The sequence below is a fragment of the Nematolebias whitei genome, chromosome 2 (genome assembly GCF_014905685.2).
Source record: "Nematolebias whitei isolate Nwh7 chromosome 2, NemWhi1, whole genome shotgun sequence".
Classification (NCBI taxonomy): domain Eukaryota; kingdom Metazoa; phylum Chordata; class Actinopteri; order Cyprinodontiformes; family Rivulidae; genus Nematolebias; species Nematolebias whitei.
The window spans coordinates 38,630,451-38,652,454 of NC_056499.1; the positions used below are offsets into that span (position 1 = coordinate 38,630,451).

Below are 22,004 nucleotides of genomic sequence, written 5' to 3' on the forward strand. Positions count from 1 at the left end.
ATTTCTGTACAGCTAAAGGCTCTTCGTCAGCTGTCTGATTGTTACTCTCCCATCTGACCCAGCCATGTTTACGGGACACTGTGCACCACCACCGGATCCACCCCCCCACCTCCCTTCATCCGCAGACACACGACAACACATACATGCACACGTTAGCAAACACACAAGTCCTGCAATATGTTTAGTGAAAAAAAAAAGGGCAGGCATTTAAAGCCCCCCTACAGTTTTCATTGGGACCTCCGCTCTGAAAACAAACAAGTCTGCAGACGAGAGCGCGCTGTGGGAAAATCCAGGACGCTCCGCACAGATTCTGTTGACTCAAAATCCATCTTGGTGACTCGGCTGAGCTAATTTAACAGACTTAATGTAATTTGGGATGAAAGCAATCCTCTGTTTTTAACCGTTTAGTTTTTACCGAAGCCGTTTAATTTTCCCAGAAGACAGTCGAGGCGTAAATCTTCCCACTGAGCCTCACATGGACCTGCTGAATATTTAATATGAGCAAACAGCGATTGTTTTGGTAGCACTCTGGGTGGTCTCTGTGTAAATATTGCTGCAACGGTCTCATCGCCCGTAAACTGACACGATGCTGTTGCAAACATGAAAGAAATCAGACTGATGCGTTTTTCCCTTTTTGGTCAGATTCACGAGGCCTTTGAACATTTCAAACCCAACTTCCTTCTAATAATGAAAAGCTTTCAGGTCATTAAAGCACATTATGCACGAGGGGGGTATGAAAAATATCCGTCCTGACGCAATAAAGACGTAATTGGTGCGCTTTAAAATCCTCCGGTTAGATATATGGAGATTGAGGAGGGTTAATGAGGGGCTGCTGCTCGGGGGTTGTTTAGTTTCTGAACACTCTGACTCTGCTGTGATGCAGACAGGTCAAAAGTTTCCAGGAGATCCAGGAATTAGATGGTTTCTTTTATTAAGAGGACAGTCGAGCTTTTCTCAAAACATCAGTGTTTAATTTAAATCAAAACATGGCTGTAAACGCCGAGCGGCGAGGTCTGGGTTCTGTCTGGTGTCGTCAAGTATCTTCTGATCATCTGTTGATGTTCTCAGCAGCAGTCTGGGTGAAGTTCTGAGCTGCTTGGTTACAGATTATATCAGGGCTCAAGGACTTCCTGCTCTGACACGATGCCGCACACCAGCGAGCCTGTACTGATGCCATGTGGGTTGAATTCTCCAAATCAGGTTCAGATGGTTTTTATCTGCTCATGGACTTGTGTTTTACATTTCAACATGTTTAACTTTTAACAACAGTACTTGAGTCACTAAGATGTTGACAAGACTCTGGGGATGTGATTTATTCTTGAGTCAAAGTTTAAAGGTTTGATTCTTCAGTTTTAAGCGTTGAAACAATGTTAGTTTGGTCCGGAGTCACTTTCAGCCTTTATGTTTGGGTCTTTCTCATTCACTGGATTTGGCTGAGGCTGTGAGTAAAAACACTCAGTTACAGAGTTTCTATTCAGGACTAGTGTTTATAACCATTAGAGATGGGAGTGGTGGTGCAGAGGTTTGAGAAGGTGGGCCTGTGATCGGAATGACACTGGTTCAACTCTCCAGACTGACATCAAAATGTGGGTGGGACAGATGAAACACCCACACCTGCCTCCATCTCCATTTGCCCCACTCTGGGCCCTTGAGCAAGGCCCTTCATCCCCACCATCTTCTCCTCCGGGCGCCCTAGACAGCAGCTCTGCTCCACACAGAGAGCTGTGGTAGCTCAGTGGTCAGTGGTTGTGTCAGGAAGGACATCTGACGTAAAAATACCTGCCAAGTCTTCGTGCGAGTTAGTTCACTGTGGCGACCCCTGAAGAAGGGAGCAGCTGTAGAAAAAAAAAAAAAGACAGAATTGTATGCGAGTAAAAATGTGAACTAAAGTACCCAAAACATGTCTATTTTCAGCTAAATTTATTTGAGTTAAAAAATATTAATTAGGTTTTTGCAATGATAAATGCAGATTGTTAGAAATCATGGCAGCTGATACTCAAATTACCAGTAGATTTTTAGTTTTTATTACTTTGTGCCAAAGAGAGGTCATGCGTTCATTTGTTTGTCTGTTAGCAAAGTAGCTCATGAACCACAAGAAAATATTTACTGAAACGCTCAGAAAGGATTCAAGGATCTTTATTGTTATTCACATCACGTGTGGTACATGAGGTGGAGCGAAACTATGTACACAGGGTCCCAGTTACATCCAACAAAAACACAGATTGTAAAGAAAAAAAACTGTAGTAAGATCCAAGACATGAACTAAGAAATACGCTAAACTAAGAATACAATAAGCACTACTAGTACAAAACAATGCACCAAACAACAGCAGCACGAACATGAGTCTGTGTGAGCAGATGAGGATGAATGAACACAGCAACATGAAATAAATCAGCAGCATGAGATCAGCAGCATGGATAGTCAGCAGCACATATCAACAATCAAGTGGCATTACAGTGAATTTTTTTTTTCACTGTAATTTTCACAGCAATAATCCTGATGATAATCCTGATGTTAGGGATTCATGAGTCTAACAGCCTCAGGGTAGAAGCTGTTCCTCAGTCTAGTGGTTCTACACTTAATGCTCCTCAACCTCCTTCCTGAGGGGAGCGGGGCAAAAAGTGTGTGTGCTGGGTGAGTGGGGTCCTTCATGATGCAGGTGGCCCTTTTCCTGCATGTGGAGGTGTAGATGTTTGTGATGGTGGGGAGGCTGACTCCAACAGACTTCACTGGGTGGAAATCTACAACTGAATACTTTTTAGAGTCAGCCTGAGTCAAGATGGCTGCCAGAGTCAGTCGAACTTAAAAAAAGCACAAAAATGTGTGTAATGCTGTCAGTTGTCCAGATATGGAGCTGAAATAGTTTGGGAGTAGCTGAGAGTCATCGTGCGCAGAGTGCTTCTCATTCTGCAAGAACTTTGCTTTAACTGTTGGAGTAACGTCTGTTAGCAAAATATCTTCTGAACCACTGAATGCATTTTAATGAAACTTTCAAAAAGTTTATGAATGGATGTACATTTACAAGTGATTAACTTTTAGAGTTAACATTATTCAAGATGGCCGCTGCAGCTGTTCAACCGGAGCAACATAGAAACAGCTGAGTCAGTGAATTTAACAGATACTGAGATCAAACCTGGCGTGGCTGTAGTTGAGTCATTCTCAACACATTCATTAAACAATAACAGATTGTGTGAGACCTTGTGGTATTTCATGTGATAGCTCATAACATGATTTAACTGCTCCAATGCCACTGGGTTTCCACATAAGATGAGCAAAGTTTAAACCTCTGTCATGACAGGTGATGGGCAATATCAAATGTTGTCGTTGCATTTATTTTATTTGTAAATATGCAACCTGTACACATTACAATATGCTGGATTTCAGAAAAGAAAACCAGTGATTTAATAAATTTGGAGCAATGCTTACAGCAGAATGATGATATTAGGAATTGCTTGGTGCTCAGCATGTTTTGGACACTTTCTTGAATTTCTGCTAAAGCTGGTATTTCTTTAGCTGTCACATTTGTTGATGGGCACAGTTACAAACCCAACAAAAAGCCTCCTGCCATGAAAGTCACCCCCTACAGCAGAAATTGTGCTGACTTGGTGGCCTGGTTTCAAATCTAACACTGCTCTGACCACACATGTGCCTGCCTTTTAATCACCATGGCTTATCTCACTTATAGAAAACAAAATGTGCAAAAACTGGCCGGCGTTATCATCGGACTGATTAGTCAGTTAACCTAAAATTTAAACTTGTGCAAATCAAATTCTGCACCAACTCGCCTTCATACGCTTGCTTTTTAAATTTAGCTCAGGGTAAAGACCTACTGAGCAGAATGTTCTTTAAACAAAAATAAAACATTTGTAAATATTTTATGTTAAGCCAGCCATTCAAAGTGTCTGATGGTGTATTTCTCTGCAAGAGCGTCTTACTTCTCTCCGTTGGCTCCCTGTCATATTCAGAATTGAATTCAAAATCTTACTTCAAACCTACAAAGCCCTCAACAACCTAGCTCCATCTTGTATTACAGATCTTACGGTTCTGTATTTTCCTAACAGAGCACTTCATGCTCAGACTGCAGGTTTACTTGTGGTTCCTAGAGTTTCCAAAAGCAGAATGGGAGGAAGATCTTCCAGTTATCAGGCTCCTCTCTTGTGGAACCAACTTCCAGTTTGTGTCCGTGAGGCTGACACATTGTCCAGTTTTAAGACTGGGATTAAGACTTTCCTTTTTGATAAATCCTATAGTTAGTGTTGGCCTGTTATGCTGCTATAGGCTTAGACTACTAGAGGACAAATTGACCTAATTTCCTTAAATGATTTGTTAAAATTAAATAGTTTTTATTTGATATTATTTCTATCTTAACATGTGATTCTCAACCTGCCATTGTGTATCTGTTCCTCCTTCCTGTTCCTCTCAAACCCAGCTGGTTGAAGCAAATGACCTCTTGTCCTGAGCCTGGTTCTGCTAAAGGTTTCTTCCTCATGAGGGAGTTTTTTCTTTCCACTGTCACCTTCATGTTTGCTCAAGATGAGAGTCTGCGATGGAGTTAGACTCAAAGCAGTCTGCTCCTCAGATAATTAATGTTATTAACTGGCTTTTTATGTACAGTAGTCCCGCGCTACTTCACGGTTCGACTTTTGCAGACTCGCTCTTTTGTGGATTTCAAAGTAAGAGTGGACATGACACATAATTGACTGATTGATGGATGAGCCACACAAGCTGCATGGGTTGTTTATTTAAAATTAATTATTTAAAATGATTTTGTACCATGTGTGCAGCCCACAGATGCAGGGAGAAACTCCCTCCTGCAGCCTGTCATGATCTCTCTGCCACACACACACATTTCTGCTCCGTGCTGCAGCAGCTTTGTGAAGGGTTAACCCTTTGCTGTCCAGTTGCACCCATCGACTTTAGTCTTCCAACTTAAAATTCAAAGTATGTCACATCGTAGAATCGTCAAATCACAAAATATAAAAGTTTTTAAAGTTATTTTTAATTATTTTAGAACTTCTATGTTCAGTTGTTACAGTGTAATTGGTCAAGAAGTACATTTCTGCTCCGTGCTGCAGAGCTGAAGAGTTATCACTTTGATGTCCTGTTGCACTTCTCTTCTCTACAATTTTAATTTAAATACTGCAATATTTTAAATCAACAATCCATGCTGCAAGGATTGTTGATTTAAAATATTGCAGTATTTAAATTTAAATGGTTTATTTATACATAAGGAGGGAGATTGGGAGTGAAACTTGAACTTGGACTACTGTATCCCTACGTCACGGTTTTTCACTTATCGTGGGGGCGTGGTCCCCTAAACCCCGTGATAAACGAGGGACCACTGTATGAATGTTTCTGTTCAGTGCCCTGAGATGACTTCTGTTGTGACTTGGTGCTCTATAAATAAACTGAAGTTAATTGAATTATTTTACTGTGAAAGAAATGCAGCGTTTGGACAGAAGGTGATTAGGTATCTCTATGGAAGATAAATTCTTCATAACTTACCATTGTTGCAGTAGTTCAGGTTTATTTTGTTTTGTTTTCATAACTAATGCACCAATTGTGTTGCTCGTTCAGGCTGGTACGGTGCGAGACTCCATGGCCAAGTCCCTGTACAGTGCTCTGTTCGACTGGATTGTCTTCAGGATCAACCACGCCCTGCTGAACATCAAGGACCTGGAGGAGACCACCAAGGTCAAGTCAGACCCGACGTATCAGCCATAAAAACAAACTTTCTGCTGTGATTAACGCTTAGATTAGAACTTTGAAAACAAAAGCTGTTATTCTAATGATTTCCTGTTAAGACTGACTTTCTGAAGCTAAACTTGCAAGATAAGATTTTTCATGTCCATAAGCAGAACATTGAGACAAGTTGTGAACATCTCATTTTGTGGACATTTCCCACAGATTTTGTCCATCGGCGTGCTTGACATTTTCGGTTTTGAGGACTATGAGAGCAACAGCTTCGAACAGTTCTGCATCAACTTTGCCAACGAGCGTCTCCAGCATTACTTCAACCAGCACATCTTCAAGCTCGAACAAGTAAGTTATCTTTTAATAAACAGTCTTTACACGTCTGACCACCCGGCTGAGGGTGTAGGACTCCTACATGAACTGATTGACTTCAAAGAGCTGTAAACGTCCTGATCTGGAAGATTTACCTGCGAGTTTAACCTCGTGTTTAACTTGACAATGATGAATGGATGAATCAGTGGCCTGCTGTTACTTGTTTGGAGCCTTCAGCCGTCAGTGAATCACCTCGAGATAATAACACTCAAGCCCCTCACTCACGCAGCCTTTTCCAGCCGAGTACACACTAACCAGCACAAAGTATTAGGTTTGTAAAAAACTAAAGGTAAAACACCACCAGCAACTGATTTATTAAACTTGGCAACTAATAATCAGTGTAGAGCCCTTTCCCCCATAAAACTGAAATTATGAAATATTTATAGATTTCTTCACAAACATAAAAGCAAAGCTTAATTTAAAATTACATTTTTGCTTAAGTTTAAACGTCTTTTGCTCATCTGTGTTTACTTTTTAGCAGCATTGCTGATGCTTTCACGATAAACGTGTTTTTTCTTTCTTTTGTTTAGAATGAAATGAAATGGAATAGACCACTGATTTTAATATTAATTTAATCTACAGGTGGTCAGACATGTAAAGACAACTGCTGCACTATGTAGGCTGTATGTAGGCTGTATGTAGGCTGTATGTATGCTGTATGTAGGCTGTATGTATGCTGTATGTAGGCTGTATGTAGGCTGTATGTATGCTGTATGTAGGCTGTATCATGAATGATACAGTATCTATGTATCTACCTTACCATCATAATTCAATCTCAATGTCACTACTTGCACAATAACCTGTCACACAACCTGTCTAGTATATGTTAATTATGTGCTATATATACAGTATATATATATATATATATATATATATATATATATATATGTATATCATGTTCATTTTAGCTTATATTACTACCTTGAAATACTTGTTCATTCAAATTCATCCTGTTGAACCATTATATTCTACCATGTTGTTGCTCACTAGCTCTCTTTAGGAAATTGTGAATATTATGATTACTTGTTCAATATTTGGTACTTTTTTGTGTACCTTTTTGCATGCTTTTAGTATTTTCTTGTTTGTTTGTTCTTTGATTTTTTTTAGTGAGTCAAATCAGGTCTTCTCATCCTAAGCATTTCATTGTACTGTTAACCCTGTGTTAACCTCAGATAAGACAACTTGGGCGTGACATATTTTGTTAAAATATTTAACATATAATAATTTGTGTATTTAAGCGCATATACAAATTTTCAATTGGGGGCTGCAGTAGCTTGGTGGTCAATGCCATGGTTTAGTAATCCTGAGGTTGCGGGTTCGAGTCCAGGTTGCTTCAGGAAGGGCTTCGCTCACTGTGGTGACCCCAGAAGGAGGGAGAAGCCAAAAGAAAGTTATTTTTCAGTTGACTTCAAAACATGCCAATAATCCCTTTAAAAGCCTTAAAGCATTGTAGATATTCTCTTACAGACCACTTCATAAGGTCCTCCTGTTCAAACGCTCGTTAACACAAATAACCAATCAGCCAATCACATGGCAGCAAGGCGTGTGATGAGTTGTGTAGACATGATGAAGACAACTTGCTGAAGTTCAAACCCGGCATCAGAATATGGATTAAAGAGGATTTAAGTAACTTTGAACATGGCATGGTCATTGATGCCAGGCGGGCTGGTCAGAGTGTTTCAGAAACTGAAGATCTTCTGGGAGTTTTACACACACCCATCTCTGGGTTCTCAGGAGAATAATCCATAAAGAGAATATCTAGTGAGCTGCAGCTGGGTGGACAAAAAACCTTGTTAAAGTCAGAGGTCGGGGGGAAATGGGCAGACTGGTTCAAGATGACAGAAAGGCATCAGTAGCTCAAATAACCACTGGTTACAAAGGTCTGCAGAGCAACATCTGTGAACACAACCTGACCAAGCTTGAAGCAGATGGATCACAGCAGCTGAAGACCACACCAGGTACCACTCACTCCTGTCTGCTAAGAACAGGAAACCGAGGCTGCCGTTCACACAGACTCATCGAAACCAACACAGTAAACTAAAGAACGGTGAAAAGGCCGTTTAAAGCACATCATTCAGCAGAATGTGTGGGGAAATAAAGCCTCTGAACAGGATTCAGCTGGGATGAACTGTCCAAAAGCTGGTTAGCTACATATTTCCATTAAAGCCTGCCTCACACCCTCAGATGCAGTTACAGAATATTTCCATGCATCTGCCGACCTGTGAGTCACTCTGCCCTGGTCTGACATGCCAAGTAGCTTGATTAAGAGCACACAGGTGGTCACTTAGACCTATTTTATTATTATTTAATTTTGTTTCACTCTTCTTTCCAATCATCCTCCCTGCCAGTAATCACACTGTGAAGTGAATACAAGAACTGATTTATCAGTTTTTACGTCATATTCTTGTTTGAAGTTGGCCATTTATTAGTTTCATACAGTTATGAACTATTGCAGCTCGTTTCTTCTTCTTCAGCAGTGAATGTTCATCTTTTAAAATGGTTTTTAAGATGGTGAGAGATGTTATCTTAATGCGTAGATAAATCTTAATGTTGCAGTTCTTAGGTCAAACACACCACACAAATACACACTTTGGTACACATATGTACTGTAACTTGTAGCTGTATCTTTTATCTTCATCTCATTAAGCAGCGCCCTGATTACTTCTACATAAAACTAATGGTGGTAATCCCACTGTCAGACCTGGAAGATTGATGTTTATTAATATGAGGTCAGCTGAAGTGTCACACAAAATAATTAGTTTCAAGATAATTGGAACTAGAGAGATTACATTTTTCATTCAACTTTTATTTCTTGCGAAAATGCAGTGTGAATGCTTATTGCAGAAGAACTTGCTGACAAACAGGTGAAATTAACAAAAAAAAGCATGCTGAAGCGTAGATGAAAATGTAAAACAAGTGTAAATCAGCAGTAGAAAGCAGAAACACAAAAGTTGAAATGAGTGCAAAAATGTGGAATTGCTGAAAAAGCTAATACTAGCATAAAACAGCTAAATAGTAGCTGAAATAAGCTGAAACTAGCAGAAATACCTGAAAAGAGCATAACAAGTTGAAATGAAAAGAAAAAACTTAATTAGGTTGCAGAAATTACCACAAAAAAATTGAAATGATCTGAAAACAGCTAAAATTTGCTAAAATATGCTAAAAAGGTAGCTGAAAAGGTAGAACAAGCTTAAATTAGCACAAGAAAGCAGAAAGAACTCATTTACCCAATTACTCTGAAAGTAGCACAAATGAGCACAAATTAGTGGAAATTACCTGAAAAAAGATGAAATTAACTAAATTCAGCTGAAAAGTATCTGAAAAAGCAGAAAGAAGCTTAAATTACCCGAAGGAAGTGGAGCGAGTACATTTTTGTTGAAGTAGGATGAAAAAGTTTAAACAAGTTCAACAAAAGTGGAATTAGCTGGAAAAAGTAAAAATTAGCATAAAACAGCTAAATAGTAGCTGAAATAGCAGAAAAAGCTGAAAGGAGAAGAACAATGAAGCACAAAAATGTTCTAGTTAGCATAAAGATCCTGAAAGGAGTACAAAACAGCTGAAAAACAGCTGAAATTATCTGAAAAAAGCTTAAATTAGCTGGAAAAAAGTTTAAATTTGCACAAAGAAGCTGAAGCAGAACAAAATGGGAAAAGAGCAGTAAAAGGTTGTAAACGGATCTAAAGATATGAAGAATATAAAATGAGCTCAATTCATTTTCTGAGAAAAAAAATGGCAGAGAAAGATAAATATTTCAAAAAGCTAAATTTGCTCCAAAATCAAAAGTCATAGCAGGATTTTGTTCTGAAAGAGCTGAACGTTTTGATGTATGATTTGTTGAAATAGATTGAAAACTGCAGAAGAGAAAGATGCTGAATCACAATAATGTGAACGCTTCATAAACTTAAACTGTGGCGCTTAAATCTTTCCATTCATTCATTGTCTATTTACCTGCTTTGTGGGCTTCTGGGGGTGCTGTTTCCCTATCTCCAGCAGCCATTGTGGCGGTGGACACCCTAGACAGGTTACAAGTCCATCACAAGGACACAGAGGCAAACGAGACAAACCACTCCCACTCTCACCTACACATAGAGACAATTAGGAGTTAACCTAACATGCATGTTCTTGGTCTATGGGAACAAAATGGGAGAACATGCAAACTCCACCCAGAAAGGTCAGGAGGCAATCCTGCAACCTTCTTGCTGAGAGGCAACAGCTCTAACCACTGTGCTACTGTGCGGCGCTCGTTTAAGCTTAATTCTCTTAAACACATAACACAGTTCAGTTTAATAAACTAAAAAGAGAAGGAAAAAACAAAGAGCAGATTTATAGTATTACTATATTTGTAGTATAACCGCAATTTAAGAATTGCACAATTTGCATCTTAGTATTTATCTACAGGTATATATTAAGGTGTTTTCAACCCTTCCCACGCTCTTCCAATGTCCCTAACATTTTCTAAACTCTAAACGCTCTAAAAGAGCACAGCATGTCATGATCTCTGCTCACTGCCACCGGCTGCACTCTGCCAGTGCTCTCGGCCACGCCCACTTCTCCGCTGCTGAGCGGAGGTCTGACGTGCTGCAGGAGGAAGCTTCTCCTGCAGCTATGGGCTGCACACAGGTGCAGCAGGTGCTAGATCGTTTAAAATAATTTATTTTAAATAAAAAATCCATACAGATCGTGCGACTCATCCATAAATCAGCCAACTGTGTTTGAAAAGCCGTAATAGAGCGAGTCCGCGAATAATGAACCACGAAGTAGTGAGGGACTACTGTATTCCAGTACTGTTGGTCTGGATTAAACGTCAGTACATACGAGTTCACTTAAGTTTGTCAAATCTTTGTCTTTTTGCTAAATCAAAACAATCAACCAGTGAGAGATCTCTGCTGTTTGAAATGTGTCTTCACATAAAGAGCCACACTGTTCCTGTCCTCTGTGATGAAAGTTTATAAAACTACATCAAATATTGTGTTTTAAAGCACAAATGACGTTTGTAAAGGTATTTTAATGGAGATCACTTTATAAAATCTTCAAACACCTAAAAGAGATTTCTAATTTTGTTGTAATTTTACTAAAATTACACTATTTTTTGGTCCGTTAGCAAAACTGATGAGGCATTCCATAAAAATCAGCTTTTCTTTCTTGATAGTGAACCTTCCTCAGTGAACTTAACGATTCTTAGCAAACTGTGTCACTTCACTTGATTTCATTTCAGCTCTTTGACTTGAGGGTAATACAGCAGGAGAAACCAGAAAAACTGAGATTCCAGTGCTTTTTATTAAACCCCGGCTGGATTAAGGTCTTTGTTGGTTAAGTCTCTTTCCCAGGAAGGCAGGAAAACAACATGAACGTGGAAGAATAAATGATAAATGCTCCGAATGCTTCTTTCATTATTAAAACAGGAAGAGTTCAGACAAAGTCTGCAGACATCAAAGAATGTCAGAAAGCTTGCTGCTTTGATTGTTAAACTTTAAATGTTTCCATGGTCTGTTAATAAATAATATTGCCGTGAGTGGTGAAAGGTTTCGTCTCTGATGTGAAGTCCACTGGACCGACTCTGAGCTCTGTTTTTATCCCGTGACCCTGCAGGAGGAGTACCGGGCGGAGAGCATCAGCTGGCGAAACATCGATTACATCGACAACACGGGCTGCATCAGCCTGATCAGCAAGAAGCCCACAGCGCTGTTCCACCTGCTGGACGAAGAGAGCAAGTATGTGTTGAAGTCTGGTTTGACTGGTTCACTTCTGCAGAAACTCCTTGCTTTTCTGAGACTATTCCACAACTTTTGGGTTGTTTAAAGTGAAGCTGGCAGCATGCTGACACAACTGGAGAGTCTTCAGTTTGATTATAGCCACGACTTCCTTTATGTCAACTATGGGGGGGGGGGGGGGGGGGTGTTATGAGACGTGTACACAGTCTGCTGCAGCTTTTATGTATGCTTTATGCATATTACTGTTTTTATATCTAGTTTTTATTTATATTTATTTACCCTAATTTCCAGACTGTAAGCCACTACTTTTCCACATGTTTTGAACACTGTGGCTTAAACAGTGCTTCGGCTAATTTATGGATTTTTTTTTTTTGCCGATCATGCCACCAAAACATTTAGCCTCATCACACCCGGGTGCTCGCATAGCTTCCCAATACACATCTTTCTTGGGGGGTGGGTCCTCGTGACTCATACCTGTATAAATAAAGGTAAAAAAGATCTAACTAATGAAATTACTGAACAGGTCACAGTGGAGCAATGAGACTGGTTTCAATGGTCCATTGTGGAGGGAGGGAAACTTTGTTTCCCCCTCTTCCCATTCTTCCCTCCCCATTGTGCCCCCAGGTAGGGGGACCTCCATTCGTTGTTCCCCCAACAAAGTATTTGCAGCCACTCGAAACAAGTGTGAATCATGCATTTTAAATGGCACTTCTAGCTGTTTGGATGACTGGCGGCGAGAAATCGTTTACCAAAACCAGCTGCATACGAAGAGCAACTTTTATCAAAGTCTGCTAGTGGATCCTGACAGGGGAGCAGGGTAAAAAATCCTCTATCACCAATGGGTTTTGAAAGGCAGCAGTGTCCTTCCTCCTGCGGCATCCTGAACTTAATCTTCATCCAAGATGAAGGTAGTGATCAATGACATCCTGGTAACCAGCCATGTTACAGGCACTGTTCAGAAAAAAACATTTACTGTACGTACACTGCCTGGCTACAAAAAAAGATCACCACCTGGATTTAACTTGGCAAATATGTACAAGCCTCCTATTGGATAATTACTGCATGGGCGATTATCTTTCAGCTGGCAACAAGTTACTTAACGCCAACTGGTGCAATGAGTTGCTTCTCGTTTCTTAAACAACCATGTTGAAAGACTCATCGCGTGGTCGTGGAAAAGATGTCGGTCTGTTTGAGAAGGGTCAAATCATTGGCATCAAGCAGAGAAAACATCTAAGGAGATTGCAGAAACTGCTAAAATTGGATTAAGAATTATCCAACGCATTATTAAAAACTGGAAGGATAGTGGGGACCCATCATCTTCGAGCAAGAAATGTGGCCGGGAAAAAATCCTGAATGATCGTGATCGGTGATCACTTAAACGTTTGGTGAAATCAAATCTAAGAAAAACAACCGTAGCACTCAGGACAATGTTTAATAGTGAAAGTAAGAGCATTTCCACACGCGCAATGTGAAGGGAACTCAAGGGATTGGGCTGAACAGCTGTGTAGCCTTAAGAAAACCACTAATCAGTGATGCTAACTGGAAAAAAGGCTTCAATTTTCTAGGGAGCATAAAGATTGGACTCTGGAGCAATGGAAGGTCATGTGGTCTGAGTCCATGTTTAACCTGTTCCAGAGTGATGGGTGCATCAGGGTAAGAAGAGAGGCAGGTGAAGTGAGGCACCCATCATGCCTAGTGTCTACTGTACAAGCCTGTGGGGGCAGTGCTATGATGTGGGGTTGCTGCAGTTGGTCAGGTCTAGGTTCAGCAACAGTTTGTGCTCAATGAGGTCATCTGACTACCTGATTATACTGAATGACCAGGTTATTCCAGCAATGGATTTTTTTCTTCCCTGATGACATGAACATATTCCAAGATGACAATACCGGGATTCCTCAGGCTCTCATTGTGAACGAGTGGTTCTGGGAGCATGAGACATTTTCACACATGGATTGTCCACCACAGAGTCCAGACCTTAACCCCATTGAGAATCTTTGGGATGTGTTGGAGAAGGCTTTGCACAGTGGTCAGAATCTGCCATCATCAAAGATCTTGGTGAAAAATTAATGCAACACTGGATGGAAATGGATCTTGTGACATTGCAGAAGTTTATTTAAACAATGCCACAGTGAATCTAAAGGCAGTCCAACAAAATATTAGTGTTACCATTTTTTCATGGTGGCAACCTTTTTTTTTTTTTTTTTTTTTTTGGCCAGGCAGTGTATTTGTGTATGTTACCAGTACATATTTAATTAAAAGTAAAAAAAAATAAAAAATTGTGTAAATATCTCACGCAACAATGTGAACAACTGTGGCTTATAGACAAGTACGTCCTACATATGTACAAAATGTTTTCTTTTTATATTTAGTGGGCGTGGCTTATATTCAGGTTCACTCAGTAGTCTGTAAATTACGGTATATTTTGTGTTGTGTGAGCCGTGTTGTAATGTTGACCCTGAACAGCACTTTGGTCTGCTGTGGTGTGTAAAGTGTTTTACAAATAAAGTTGGAGGGGATTCTTTTTTTAATCTTAGAGCTGAACAAAGTTGTAAGAAGTCTGAGATTGGCTGATTGCTTTGTTACCATGACTACTCAGGACGGTTCTGCATTTGAGACTAGAGATGAACACACTGACAGGAGGAATGTGCATTTTTCTTTCAGTCATCACGAGATGTGACACGCAACTTGAAATCAACATTTTGGTGTCTGTTAGACTGTTTTTTCTTAGCATTATAGTCCAGAACTTGAAGAAAAGATCGCATCTCATGTGGTGGAACGAGATTGTGTACAGGGTCCCAGTTACATCCAGCAATAAAATAAAAACGGTAATAAGATCTAAGATATGAACTAAGAAAAACATCGACTAAATATACGCTAAGCACTAATAGCATAAAAACATTACGTCGAACAGCAGCACGAACATGAGTCTGTGTGAGCAGATGAGCACGCATGAACACCTCAACATGAAACAGATCAGCAGCAACATGAAACAGATCAGCAGCAACATGAAACAGATCAGCAGCAACATGATGTAATTCTTCACAGTGATTATCCTGAATAGAGATTCATGAGTCTAACAGCCTCAGGGTAGAAGCTGTTCCTCAGTCTAGTGGTTCTACACTTAATGCTCCTCAACTTCCTTCTTGAGGGGAGCGGGGCAAAAAGTGAGTGTGCTGGGTGAGTGGGGTCCTTCATGATGCAGGTCTGTCTACAAAATCTACAACCATTTCAGTAAACCTTTCATTCTTTAATTCCCTCTTTGTCATTTGGACTTCAGATTTTCCTCCCGCTGGACACACACAGACTCTTAAGCTGTTCAGTTTTTGCAGCTCAGGTTTCACTCTGTTCTAGAAACCCTGCTGTCCCGTCCTCCCTCAGTCCTCTTCCTGTGAACGGTTTGAGTTTTTTGTTTTTGTAGGCTCACTGTTACTATTAATGGACCAGGAAGACATTTGAACTGAAACCAGACTAAAGGGATATTGGACCAAATAATCTGTGACTTTTGGTGCATGCTTTGTTGAAAAATATCTGGAGTCAAGTATCTTCGGCTGCAAAAACCAAAGATTAAGAGCAGAGCTCTTTAAAGGAGCTTTGGTACTTTTAATTCTTGGGAAACAATTGTAGTCTTAATAAAATGTCAACGTTTTGTTTCAGATCAGATCATTTTGTGTTTATTTTTTTAGCTTTACACCATCAATTTTCTGAACTGGCTCTAAATTATTGAGTTGTGGTGGAATAAAACTAAACTTTATTCCTTCGTCCTTTTCAGTGCAGAGATCAGAATCATCTGAGGGTTTGACTCCGATTATTATAGCAGCATTTATGACACAACTGGCAGCTTTTTAACAAGTGCATCAGTGTTCTTATGACCTTTCTGTGTATAAACTAAATGCTGTTTTTTAAAGCAAATCGTTTCTGTTCCTAATTCCAGTTTCCCTCAAGCCACCAATCAGACTTTGTTGGATAAGTTCAAGCGGCAGCATGAAGGAAACAGCTACATCGAGTTCCCCGCTGTCATGGAGCCCGCCTTCATCATCCGACACTACGCTGGCAAAGTCAAGTACGGCGTCAAGGTCAGTTTTACTTTCACAGAAACCCTAAAGGACGTTCTGCCAATTTCAGCTTCTGCTTTTCATGAAGAGGTTAAAGTTCTGTACGACGTTAAGATCATATCTCACTGGACTGCTGGTGACTAGTTGGTGGACAGGATTCGCAAGAGGACTCCCCAAAGTGTCTCAAAACATTTGTGGGTTGTTTGTGGGCGACTGTGACTGAGTGGTTATAGCAGTCATCCTCCAATGCAAGAGTTGGGGGTTCGAATCCACCAGCAGTCACATGCTGAAGTGTCCCTGGGCAAGACACTGCCCATTGTCTCATTGCCTCCGATGTGTGTCTCATTGGTGTATGAATGTGATCTAAAGCACTGATTAGCCTTTTTAGAATGATCTGTTCATTTAGCTTTAGAGAGATCTAGTAGAGTGCTGTATGAATGGGTAAATGAATGCACAGATTGTGTTGTGAAGAGCTTTGAGTGTCCTGATGAGATAGAAAGGAGCTATGTAAGTAAAGTCCATTTACATCTTGGCGTGACAACAGCCTCCAGGATGTAATTAAATATGGTCGTTTCCACCTTCTGCACCACTCAAGCAGCCACAGAGTCTTATGGTATGTGTTAGAACAGTGATTTATTTACAGTTGTGAATATTACTGACTCTTGGGAGTCTTAGCAACATCAGGGAGAGCCCAGTCCAAAACGACAAACAGAAGCATCTAACTTCTATTTTTTCCTCTTACCTCAATAAAATAAAATGAACCAAAATACAGGTCTATTACCTCAACTAAACTAATGAAACACAGGAGAAAAAGGTCTTAAAATAAAGTGGCAGCTCACTACAAACTCCTCACAAAAATATTTACAACTAATTAATCTGACGAGTGACAGCAGGTCAGCTGTGGCTGGTTGGGAAGTTCAGAGTGGACGATGACGTCATCACAGACTCTGCTCATTTTATGCAGCACCTCTCGTCAAGCAGCCAGTCTTCGTTCAGCTCCTCGGTGTCTTCCTACAATCACAGCTGTGCACCTGGACAATAATTTTCACACATATAACAGCTTGCACACACACATTAGTTGGGGGTTTCTCAGTTTCCTCAGTTTATTTGCAAAGGCTCATTGTCTCATTCGTTCGTTTGTTTGTTTGTCATTTTTATTCATTTCATATTTAAAACACAAAAACAATTTCGAAACCAAATGAAAAAAAACACATCATAAAATGAAAGGTAGCAGAAGAAGAAAAAAATCTTATCATATCTGCCCCTTGTTTAAAACAAAATCAATTCAAACAATAATCCTCTATAAGTAATATAACAAAATAAATAACTCATCACAGTTTTACGTATTTATATGTATCTTTCCAAAATTTTAATCTTAATCATTTTCTTAAATATAGGCATTGACTTTACTTTTTTTACATCGTTTTCCAAACTATTCCACAGACCTATTCCCTGAATTGAAGTAGACCGCCCCTTTAAACTGGTTCTGTACTGTGGTTTAACAAAAATGTCTGTTCCCTTAAGATTATAGCAACTTTTCCTTTTTACAAAATACGTTTGAATGTTTGAAGGTAGTGTGTAGTTCTGAGCTTTATACAGTACTAAAAGAATATTATAGTTAACCAAATCATAAAACTTCAATAATTTCAATTGAGAAAATAAAATACTAGATGGATGACAATAATGCTTTCTTGTGATAATTCTTATAGCTCTTTTCTGCAAAATAAAAATGGGCATCGTTATAGTTTTACATGCTGTTCCCCAAACATCAACACAATAAATTAAATGTGGGACTATAATTGTATTATACAGCAAATACAAGGCTTTATCATTCAATAAGTCCCTTACTTTATACAGTACTGCAGTGGATTTAGATATTTTAGTTTTTACAGAATTTATGTGCTGTTTCCATGACAGTTTATCATCAATAATTACACCCAAAAACTTCACCTCACCTACTCTGCATATCTCAACACCATCAACTCTAAAAGGAACATCGACAGTTAACTTTTTTTTTTTTTTACTATATATCATATAATTAGTTTTATCAAGGTTCATTGATAACTTGTTTAATTTAAACCAATTTTGTATTTTGACAAACTCCATCTTCATCAACTCAAACATCAGTTCCAAGTCTTTACCCAAATAAAAGAAAGTGGTATCATCAGCAAAGAGAACACATTTAAGGATACTGGACACCTCAGTCAAATCATTTACATACAAAATAAACAATTTGTAGAATATTAAATCTGTTCAAAAAATGTGTTTGCCCAGTTTTCTGTTGCAATAGTCCTAGTCGCTGCAGGAGTCTCAAGCTTGTCTCCATAGTGAATAATGGAGGCGTATTGTGACGCCTGCACAGTAGCTCTCCACTGACAACAACAAACAAAAAAAAAAACACCAATTTTATATATTTTACGACGGAGCTTTAGGACCATGCTAAGAAAAAAAATAAAATAAAAGCCATAAAATTTTGAGAATAAAGTCGGACGGGACTTTTTTTTTTTTATTTTTTTTACAGCTGTCAATTTTTTTTTCCACGAGTCAGATCCATGACGCGACATGTCAATCAGTCCAGTAGGCGTGTCAGCAAACAACCAATCTGAAGCTAAATGAGTCGGAATATTATCTGAACTCCGACACGGTAAAGCAGGTTTACTGCATTTTAACTGCGGTAAAATGAAGAATGTTTGTTAAACTTTATTGTTATTGATGCTCTTACTCAAAATGTGTTCCAGTACTTCCACCTACTGGTGTGATTTTGCATGCTGCTTCTAGCATGTATATACGTGACATCATTACGGTACGTCATGACTTTTGTTTTTGTTTCCGTTTGAAAACAGCGCTCAGTGAGCGAAACTGTGTAATCTGTCAGCACATCAGCATCAGATTATTATCAATATCAGGACTTTGAACCTGCTTACAGGAAGGTGGTACGCTCCAGCTGTCTGCAGGTAAGGAGCATTTAGCTTCAGACTGGTCATTTGCTGACACGCCTACTTAATTGATTGACGGGTCGTGTTGTGGATCCGACTCATGGAAATAAATACAGAAATAAACGAGAGCTGTAAAAAAGAAAAAAGTCTCGTACGACTTTATTCTCATTATTTTATGGCTTTTTTTTTTGTTTGTTTTTGCATGGCCGTATATATATACACATATATATATATATATATATATATATATATATATATATATATATATAATTTTTTTTACCTGGTCCAAGTCTACCTGTCTTCATTTCAAAAGTGTGCTCTAGTAGATTAGATTATAAGCTTTGGGGAAGCAGGGTATGGTGTGGGTTGAGATAGACAATGAAATGATGTGCATGCCTTAAAGTACAGTGACACAAGTCGTGTACAAAAAATAGGTTGTGATTGTCAAAAAGTGGCTGCTCTAAACGTGGCTGTGTGGTTTGCTGGGCACTTCAGTGAGATTATAAGTAAAATTTACCTTTTTTCTCACTATACTGAGTAAATTTTGAGTCACCAACCAGTCTCCAACAGTTGCGGCCCAGTAAGAAACAACTTCTAACATCTGAGAGCCCTGAGGTTTCCATCAGCTAAATGCAAAGAAAAATAACTGAACAAAGAATAAAAATTGGGAACTAAAAAAAAACACTATTGCCAAAGATTTTAATTATTTAAACCTGTCTGTGTTTCTTGATAAAGACAAATGTTTGTGAATGACAATATCCAGAAAAAGAACAATGATCTATAAATTCAGATGCTTTCAGCTCCCCTGCAGTCAAATGAGCATTACATTGCAAAATGGACATAAAGCATAATACATTTCACTGGATATTTTCTAAAATATATCAAACAAGCAAAAAAAGCTCGTCTTGAATCTGTATTTTGACATTTGATGGTCAGACTTGCAGTAAAGCTGCAGGGAGGAAAATGTTTTCTGCTCATTTAGCGAGGCAGAAATGTGGATTTAAGGTCTCTCAGGAATTATGGAGGCATTTTAATCCCTCTTTAATAATAAACAATCATGTCCAGAAATGTATTAGAGCATTTTTCATCTCATTTAGATAACAGCTTCTAAAAACAGTCAACATCAACTCGAGTCTTCAGAGTCGATGAGTAAATTTTTAAAATGTGCAGACAAAGAGCGCAGCAGCTCTCAGTTAAAGCCACATTATATTTTAGTCTCTGTGTCGTTAATTAGACAGGCTCGATTTTTAAAAATGCCAGTTTTTGCATTTTTATTGGATTTATTTGGTCAAATACAGATAACAGAGCTGGTGTGAGGATGAACTGCAGGAAGTCACGCCAGAAGTGATTTGTTCCACTCCACTGTTTTTAATTTAAGAAACACACACAGCTAGTTTTCATATTTTGATGCAAGACTAAACGTGGCTTGTATTTGTATCCAGTTAAACCATTTTATATCTCGCTGTTATGCACGCAGGACTTCAGGGAGAAGAACACGGATCACATGCGTCCAGACATTGTAGCTCTCCTGAAAAGCAGCAAGAACGCCTTCATCTGCGGGCTGATTGGCATCGAACCGTCAGCCACTTTCCGCTGGGCGGTGCTCCGAGCCTACTTCAGGGCCCTGGTGGCTTTTAGAGAGGCTGGGAAGAGACACACTCACAAGAAGACCGGTGAGAAATCACACGTAGAGAACCTCTGCCAACAGTGGCATCGTACAATACTGGATAGACAGAGTGCGATCTGTAAAGCACATGTCAATCTCAAGGCCCGAGGGCCAAATATGGCCCTTTTTAACATCTTATCTGGCCCCCAAGATGACATTTTAAATGTAAAATGTTTCTATCCCTTTTCATTTTGCCTAAAAACTGAACATTCTTTATTTGGTGCAGACTTCTTCTTGTAGGCCAACATTGAAGACAAGAAAATTTACTTCAAATTTTTCAGTAATCTTTGTTTTTGATGAGAAAAGAGTGACAGAAAAAGTCAAATGAGTCCGATGAAACTCTTGCTGAGGAATCTGCAACCGAGAGAAGATGTCAGGCATTTAACTGGGGTTAATGCAACAACTAAAACTGGCCCTGGCTTTGAAATAAGTTCTTAATTTTGGACCAGTTTTGTAACAGAGTTTGACACACCTTATTCTAGTAAGAAAACTCTGGCTTAAAACTAAAACATGTATCATGGAGCTTTGTAGTGCATAAAGACGAGTTTATTTTTTATTTGTACCTAACATATATACAAAACGGATTCCAAAAAAGTTGGGACACTAAACAAATTGTGAATAAAAACTGAACGCAATGATGTGGAGATGCCAAATGTCAATATTTTATTCGTAATATAACATAGATGACAAATCAAAAGTTTAATCTCTCTGAGTAAATGTAACATTTTAAAGGAAAAATATGTTGATTCAAAATTTCACAGTGTCAACAAATCCCAAAAAAGTTGGGACAAGTAGCAATAAGTGGCTGGAAAAAGGAAATTGAGCATATAACGAACAGCTGGAAGACCAATTAACACTAATTAGGTCAATTGACAACGTGATTGGGTATAAAAAGAGCTTCTCAGAGTGTCAGTGTCTCTCAGAAGCCAAGATGGTAAGAGGATCACCAATTCCACCATTGTTGCGCAGAAAGATAGTGCAGCAATACCAGAATGGTGTTACCCAGCGTCAAATAGCAAAGACTTTTAAGTTATCATCATCAACCGTGCATAACATCATCAAAAGATTCAGAGAATCTGGAACAATCGCTGTGCGTAAGGGTCAAGGTCGTAAAACTCTACTGGATGCTCATGATCTCCGGGCCCTTAAACGTCACTGCACCTCAAACAGGAATGCCACTGTCAAGGAAATAACAGAATGGGCTCAGGAATACTTCCAGAAAGCATTGTCAGTGAACACAATCCACCGTGCCATCTGCCGTTGCCAGCTGAAACTCTACAGTGCAAAGAGGAAGCCATTTCTAAGCAAGCTCCACAAGCTCAGACGTTTGCACTGGGCCAGGGGTCATTTAAAATGGAGTGTGGCAAAATGGAAGACTGTTCTGTGGTCAGATGAATCACGATTTGAAGTTCTTTATGGAACACTGGGACGCCATGTCATCCGGACCAGAGAGGACAAAGATAGCCCAAGTTGTTATCAACGCACAGTTCAGAAGCCTGCATCACTGATGGTATGTGGTTGCATGAGCGCTTGTGGCATGGGCAGCTTGCATGTCTGGAAAGGCACCATTAAT

The 22,004-nt window shown here is 39.3% G+C and overlaps 1 protein-coding gene across 9 annotated transcripts in view; it reads left to right on the forward strand.

Moving 5' to 3' along the window:
- The window catches only part of myo9aa (myosin IXAa), a 138,924-nt gene that overhangs the window by 65,364 nt on the left and 51,556 nt on the right, over nt 1–22,004 (forward strand). For all 9 annotated transcript variants that reach the window (XM_037691641.1, XM_037691669.1, XM_037691647.1 and 6 more), the window contains 5 exons: nt 5,578–5,694; nt 5,908–6,042; nt 11,656–11,777; nt 15,709–15,850; nt 20,243–20,438. In XM_037691641.1, coding sequence (XP_037547569.1) covers nt 5,578–5,694; nt 5,908–6,042; nt 11,656–11,777; nt 15,709–15,850; nt 20,243–20,438 — 712 coding nt within the window. The remainder of the gene's footprint in view (nt 1–5,577; nt 5,695–5,907; nt 6,043–11,655; nt 11,778–15,708; nt 15,851–20,242; nt 20,439–22,004) is intronic.